This window comes from Eucyclogobius newberryi, unplaced genomic scaffold (genome assembly GCF_026437365.1).
Source record: "Eucyclogobius newberryi isolate DKJ021-1_F unplaced genomic scaffold, fEucNew1.0.hap1 SCAF_5, whole genome shotgun sequence".
Taxonomy (NCBI): Eukaryota; Metazoa; Chordata; class Actinopteri; order Gobiiformes; family Gobiidae; genus Eucyclogobius; species Eucyclogobius newberryi.
This window is the reverse complement of record NW_027316167.1, coordinates 10,966,956-10,974,455: the sequence shown is the minus strand read 5'-3', so window position 1 is coordinate 10,974,455 and position 7,500 is coordinate 10,966,956. Positions and strand designations below refer to the sequence as shown.

The window sequence follows — 7,500 nt, the reverse complement described above, 5'->3', positions numbered from 1 at the left end:
CTAACGTGAAGCCACTGGAGCAAACTCCTCGCTTTTAATCCCATTTCCACTTTTTTGAATGGTCTTAAATAAGCGTCGCATGTCCGAGCTGGCAGGCCCCGTCCCCGCCCCGTCCCGTACTTAGACAGAGTGTGAAAGGCGGTTAGAGGAAGCGGTACCGTGTGACCTGCATCCGCGTGCTGAAGTCCAGGGTCCTCATCGACTGGGTCACATCCACACGGCCCATGAACTGAAACAGAGCCACATCTGGTCCTTTTGTCTCTATAACTGTTCTACTGACATGAGACATGTCTCATGTACATGAGACATGTCTCATGTACATGAGACATGTACATGAGACATGTACATGAGACATGTCATGTACATGAGATATGTACATGACATGTCTCATGTACATGAGACATGTACATGAGACATGTACATGAGACATGTCATGTACATGAGATATGTACATGACATGTCTCATGTACATGTCTCATGTACATGAGACATGTACATGAGACATGTCATGTACATGAGATATGTACATGACATGTCTCATGTACATGTCTCATGTACATGAGACATGTACATGAGACATGTACATGAGACATGTCATGTACATGAGACATGTACATGAGACATGTACATGAGACATGTCATGTACATGAGACATGTACATGACATGTCTCATGTACATGTCTCATGTACATGACATGTCTCATGTACATGTCTCATGTACATGAGACATGTCATGTACATATCTCATGTACATAACATGTCTCATGTACATGTCTCATGTACATGAGACATGTACATGAGACATGTACATGAGACATGTACATGAGACATGTCATGTACATGAGATATGTACATGACATGTCTCATGTACATGTCTCATGTCAGTAGAACATGTACAGACATGTACATGAGACATGTACATGAGACATGTTATGTACATGAGACATGTACATGACATGTCTCATGTACATGAGACATGTACATGAGACATGTCATGTACATGAGACATGTACATGAGACATGTCATGTACATGAGACATGTACATGAGACATGTCATGTACATGAGACATGTACATGAGACGTGTACATGAGCTTTCAATGTTTCAACTGTTGTGTTTATAACAAGCTTCTGTCTGTCACTTTCACATGTGACGACGTTTTAATAAAGATTTTTAAAAAACAACACAAACTTTAGATTGAAAATGATGAGGGATTACACCGACTTCTCTTTCTCTTCCTCTTCTCTGTCTTTTATCTTTATTTGTCGCTTTCCCTCTACGCTCTGTCTTTTATCTCTCTTTCTCTCTCTCTTTCCCTCTGTCTTTTCTCTCTTTATCGCTCTCTTTCCCTCTTCGCTCTGTCTTTTATTTCTCTTTCTCTCTCTTTCCTTCTTCTCTCTGTCTTTTATCTCTCTTTCTCTCTTTCTTTCCCTCTTCGCTGTCTTTTATTTCTCTTTCTCTCTCTTTCTTTCTTCTCTCTGTCTTTTATCCCTCTTTCTCACTCTCTTTCCCTCTTTGCTCTGTCTTTTCTCTCTCTTTCCTTCTCTCTGTCTTTTATCTCTATTTCTCTCTCTTTTCCTTCCCTTTCTTCTCTCTTTTCTTTCTCTCTCTTTACCTCTTCTTTTCTTTTCCTCTCCCTCCTTCTCCCTTCCCCTACCTCTTCTCTTCCTCGCTCACCTCTCTCACCTCTCTATCCCTTTCTTTTCTCCCTCTCTCCTGCTCTCCTTTCTCACTTTCTTTCTTTAAAGTCCATGTCTCGATTGTCTCACCTCTCTTTCTCTCTTACTTTCATCTCTGTTTCCCTCTCGCTTTCCCTCTTCTCTCTGTCTTTTGTCTCTCTTTCTCTCCTTTCTCTTTCCCTCTTTTCTTTCTCTCTTGGTCCCTCTTCTCTCACTTTTTACATCTTCTCTCTCTCTCCCTTTCTTTCTTTCTTTCTTTCTTTCTTTCTCCCTCTGTCCTCCATACATACCCTTCCTCTCTTCCTTTTCCCCAATTTCTCTCTCTCTTTCCTTTTCATTCCTTCTCTCTCTCCCTTCCTATCCCTTTCTCTCCCACTCCAATGTGCTTTCTCCACACCTTCATCCTTCTCTTACTCTTTCTCTTCTTCTTCACCACGTTTCAGCCTGTATTCAGCTGGACATGTGTTAAAAAGTCAGTTGCTGCTCGTTCTCTCTCTCCATCCGTCGCCTCTTCTCTCCCTCCGTTCTCTCTCTCCATCCGTCGCCTCTTCTCGTTCTCTCTCTCCATCCGTCGCCTCTTCTCGTTCTCTCTCTCCATCCGTCGCCTCTTCTCGTTCTCTCTCCATCCGTCGCCTCTTCTCGTTCTCTCTCTTCATCCGTCGCCTCTTCTCGTTCTCTCTCTCCATCCGTCGCCTCTTCTCGTTCTCTCTCTCCATCCGTCGCCTCTTCTCGTTCTCTCTCTCCATCCGTCGCCTCTTCTCGTTCTCTCTCTCCATCCGTCGCCTCTTCTCGTTCTCTCTCTCCATCCGTCGCCTCTTCTCGTTCTCTCTCTCCATCCGTCGCCTCTTCTCGTTCTCTCTCCATCCGTCGCCTCTTCTCGTTCTCTCTCTCCATCCGTCGCCTCTTCTCGTTCTCTCTCCATCCGTCGCCTCTTCTCGTTCTCTCTCTCCATCCGTCGCCTCTTCTCGTTCTCTCTCTCCATCCGTCGCCTCTTCTCGTTCTCTCTCCATCCGTCGCCTCTTCTCGTTCTCTCTCTCCATCCGTCGCCTCTTCTCGTTCTCTCTCCATCCGTCGCCTCTTCTCGTTCTCTCTCTCCATCCGTCGCCTCTTCTCGTTCTCTCTCTCCATCCGTCGCCTCTTCTCGTTCTCTCTCCATCCGTCGCCTCTTCTCGTTCTCTCTCTCCATCCGTCGCCTCTTCTCGTTCTCTCTCCATCCGTCGCCTCTTCTCGTTCTCTCTCTTCATCCGTCGCCTCTTCTCGTTCTCTCTCTCCATCCGTCGCCTCTTCTCGTTCTCTCTCTCCATCCGTCGCCTCTTCTCGTTCTCTCTCCATCCGTCGCCTCTTCTCGTTCTCTCTCCATCCGTCGCCTCTTCTCGTTCTCTCTCCATCCGTCGCCTCTTCTCGTTCTCTCTCTCCATCCGTCGCCTCTTCTCGTTCTCTCTCTCCATCCGTCGCCTCTTCTCGTTCTCTCTCCATCCGTCGCCTCTTCTCGTTCTCTCTCTCCATCCGTCGCCTCTTCTCGTTCTCTCTCTCCATCCGTCGCCTCTTCTCGTTCTCTCTCTCCATCCGTCGCCTCTTCTCGTTCTCTCTCTCCATCCGTCGCCTCTTCTCGTTCTCTCTCTCCATCCGTCGCCTCTTCTCGTTCTCTCTCTCCATCCGTCGCCTCTTCTCGTTCTCTCTCTCCATCCGTCGCCTGTTCTCTTTCTCTCTCTCCATCCGTCGCCTCTTCTCGTTCTCTCTCTCCATCCGTCGCCTCTTCTCGTTCTCTCTCTCCATCCGTCGCCTCTTCTCGTTCTCTCTCTCCATCCGTCGCCTCTTCTCGTTCTCTCTCCATCCGTCGCCTCTTCTCGTTCTCTCTCTCCATCCGTCGCCTCTTCTCGTTCTCTCTCTCCATCCGTCGCCTCTTCTCTTTCTCTCTCTCCATCCGTCGCCTCTTCTCGTTCTCTCTCTCCATCCGTCGCCTCTTCTCGTTCTCTCTCTCCATCCGTCGCCTCTTCTCGTTCTCTCTCCATCCGTCGCCTCTTCTCGTTCTCTCTCTCCATCCGTCGCCTCTTCTCGTTCTCTCTCTCCATCCGTCGCCTCTTCTCGTTCTCTCTCTCCATCCGTCGCCTCTTCTCGTTCTCTCTCTCCATCCGTCGCCTCTTCTCGTTCTCTCTCTCCATCCGTCGCCTCTTCTCGTTCTCTCTCTCCATCCGTCGCCTCTTCTCGTTCTCTCTCTCCATCCGTCGCCTCTTCTCGTTCTCTCTCTCCATCCGTCGCCTCTTCTCGTTCTCTCTCTCCATCCGTCGCCTCTTCTCGTTCTCTCTCTCCATCCGTCGCCTCTTCTCGTTCTCTCTCTCCATCCGTCGCCTCTTCTCGTTCTCTCTCTCCATCCGTCGCCTCTTCTCGTTCTCTCTCTCCATCCGTCGCCTCTTCTCGTTCTCTCTCTCCATCCGTCGCCTCTTCTCGTTCTCTCTCTCCATCCGTCGCCTCTTCTCGTTCTCTCTCCATCCGTCGCCTCTTCTCGTTCTCTCTCTCCATCCGTCGCCTCTTCTCGTTCTCTCTCTCCATCCGTCGCCTCTTCTCTTTCTCTCTCTCCATCCGTCGCCTCTTCTCGTTCTCTCTCTCCATCCGTCGCCTCTTCTCGTTCTCTCTCTCCATCCGTCGCCTCTTCTCGTTCTCTCTCTCCATCCGTCGCCTCTTCTCGTTCTCTCTCTCCATCCGTCGCCTCTTCTCGTTCTCTCTCTCCATCCGTCGCCTCTTCTCGTTCTCTCTCTCCATCCGTCGCCTCTTCTCGTTCTCTCTCTCCATCCGTCGCCTCTTCTCGTTCTCTCTCTCCATCCGTCGCCTCTTCTCGTTCTCTCTCCATCCGTCGCCTCTTCTCGTTCTCTCTCTCCATCCGTCGCCTCTTCTCGTTCTCTCTCTCCATCCGTCGCCTCTTCTCGTTCTCTCTCTCCATCCGTCGCCTCTTCTCGTTCTCTCTCTCCATCCGTCGCCTCTTCTCGTTCTCTCTCCATCCGTCGCCTCTTCTCGTTCTCTCTCTCCATCCGTCGCCTCTTCTCGTTCTCTCTCTCCATCCGTCGCCTCTTCTCGTTCTCTCTCTCCATCCGTCGCCTCTTCTCGTTCTCTCTCTCCATCCGTCGCCTCTTCTCGTTCTCTCTCCATCCGTCGCCTCTTCTCGTTCTCTCTCTCCATCCGTCGCCTCTTCTCGTTCTCTCTCCATCCGTCGCCTCTTCTCGTTCTCTCTCTCCATCCGTCGCCTCTTCTCGTTCTCTCTCTCCATCCGTCGCCTCTTCTCGTTCTCTCTCCATCCGTCGCCTCTTCTCGTTTTCTCTCTCCATCCGTCGCCTCTTCTCGTTCTCTCTCCATCCGTCGCCTCTTCTCGTTCTCTCTCTCCATCCGTCGCCTCTTCTCGTTCTCTCTCTCCATCCGTCGCCTCTTCTCGTTCTCTCTCCATCCGTCGCCTCTTCTCGTTCTCTCTCTCCATCCGTCGCCTCTTCTCGTTCTCTCTCCATCCGTCGCCTCTTCTCGTTCTCTCTCTTCATCCGTCGCCTCTTCTCGTTCTCTCTCTCCATCCGTCGCCTCTTCTCGTTCTCTCTCTCCATCCGTCGCCTCTTCTCGTTCTCTCTCCATCCGTCGCCTCTTCTCGTTCTCTCTCTCCATCCGTCGCCTCTTCTCGTTCTCTCTCCATCCGTCGCCTCTTCTCGTTCTCTCTCTCCATCCGTCGCCTCTTCTCGTTCTCTCTCTCCATCCGTCGCCTCTTCTCGTTCTCTCTCCATCCGTCGCCTCTTCTCGTTCTCTCTCTCCATCCGTCGCCTCTTCTCGTTCTCTCTCTCCATCCGTCGCCTCTTCTCATTCTCTCTCTCCATCCGTCGCCTCTTCTCGTTCTCTCTCTCCATCCGTCGCCTCTTCTCGTTCTCTCTCTCCATCCGTCGCCTCTTCTCGTTCTCTCTCTCCATCCGTCGCCTGTTCTCTTTCTCTCTCTCCATCCGTCGCCTCTTCTCGTTCTCTCTCTCCATCAGTCGCCTCTTCTCGTTCTCTCTCTCCATCCGTCGCCTCTTCTCGTTCTCTCTCTCCATCCGTCGCCTCTTCTCGTTCTCTCTCCATCCGTCGCCTCTTCTCGTTCTCTCTCTCCATCCGTCGCCTCTTCTCGTTCTCTCTCTCCATCCGTCGCCTCTTCTCTTTCTCTCTCTCCATCCGTCGCCTCTTCTCGTTCTCTCTCTCCATCCGTCGCCTCTTCTCGTTCTCTCTCTCCATCCGTCGCCTCTTCTCGTTCTCTCTCTCCATCCGTCGCCTCTTCTCGTTCTCTCTCTCCATCCGTCGCCTCTTCTCGTTCTCTCTCTCCATCCGTCGCCTCTTCTCGTTCTCTCTCTCCATCCGTCGCCTCTTCTCGTTCTCTCTCTCCATCCGTCGCCTCTTCTCGTTCTCTCTCTCCATCCGTCGCCTCTTCTCGTTCTCTCTCTCCATCCGTCGCCTCTTCTCGTTCTCTCTCTCCATCCGTCGCCTCTTCTCGTTCTCTCTCTCCATCCGTCGCCTCTTCTCGTTCTCTCTCTCCATCCGTCGCCTCTTCTCGTTCTCTCTCTCCATCCGTCGCCTCTTCTCGTTCTCTCTCTCCATCCGTCGCCTCTTCTCGTTCTCTCTCTCCATCCGTCGCCTCTTCTCGTTCTCTCTCTCCATCCGTCGCCTCTTCTCGTTCTCTCTCTCCATCCGTCGCCTCTTTTCGTTCTCTCTCCATCCGTCGCCTCTTCTCGTTCTCTCTCTCCATCCGTCGCCTCTTCTCGTTCTCTCTCTCCATCCGTCGCCTCTTCTCTTTCTCTCTCTCCATCCGTCGCCTCTTCTCGTTCTCTCTCTCCATCCGTCGCCTCTTCTCGTTCTCTCTCTCCATCCGTCGCCTCTTCTCGTTCTCTCTCTCCATCCGTCGCCTCTTCTCGTTCTCTCTCTCCATCCGTCGCCTCTTCTCGTTCTCTCTCTCCATCCGTCGCCTCTTCTCGTTCTCTCTCTCCATCCGTCGCCTCTTCTCGTTCTCTCTCTCCATCCGTCGCCTCTTCTCGTTCTCTCTCTCCATCCGTCGCCTCTTCTCGTTCTCTCTCCATCCGTCGCCTCTTCTCGTTCTCTCTCTCCATCCGTCGCCTCTTCTCGTTCTCTCTCTCCATCCGTCGCCTCTTCTCTTTCTCTCTCTCCATCCGTCGCCTCTTCTCGTTCTCTCTCTCCATCCGTCGCCTCTTCTCGTTCTCTCTCCATCCGTCGCCTCTTCTCGTTCTCTCTCTCCATCCGTCGCCTCTTCTCGTTCTCTCTCTCCATCCGTCGCCTCTTCTCGTTCTCTCTCTCCATCCGTCGCCTCTTCTCGTTCTCTCTCTCCATCCGTCGCCTCTTCTCGTTCTCTCTCTCCATCCGTCGCCTCTTCTCGTTCTCTCTCCATCCGTCGCCTCTTCTCGTTCTCTCTCTCCATCCGTCGCCTCTTCTCGTTCTCTCTCTCCATCCGTCGCCTCTTCTCTTTCTCTCTCTCCATCCGTCGCCTCTTCTCGTTCTCTCTCTCCATCCGTCGCCTCTTCTCGTTCTCTCTCTCCATCCGTCGCCTCTTCTCGTTCTCTCTCCATCCGTCGCCTCTTCTCGTTCTCTCTCTCCATCCGTCGCCTCTTCTCGTTCTCTCTCTCCATCCGTCGCCTCTTCTCGTTCTCTCTCTCCATCCGTCGCCTCTTCTCGTTCTCTCTCTCCATCCGTCGCCTCTTCTCGTTCTCTCTCTCCATCCGTCGCCTCTTCTCGTTCTCTCTCTCCATCCGTCGCCTCTTCTCGTTCTCTCTCTCCATCCGTCGCCTCTTCTCGTTCTCTCTCTCCATCCGTC

At 52.1% G+C, this 7,500-nt stretch overlaps 1 protein-coding gene across 1 annotated transcript in view; it reads right to left on the bottom strand.

The window, feature by feature from the left end:
* The window catches only part of LOC140380978 (SHC-transforming protein 1-like), a 170,981-nt gene that overhangs the window by 16,584 nt on the left and 146,897 nt on the right, over positions 1 to 7,500 (bottom strand). The window contains exon 4 of the mRNA XM_072464975.1: positions 159 to 229. Within this exon, the coding sequence (XP_072321076.1) occupies positions 159 to 229 (71 nt within the window). The remainder of the gene's footprint in view (positions 1 to 158; positions 230 to 7,500) is intronic.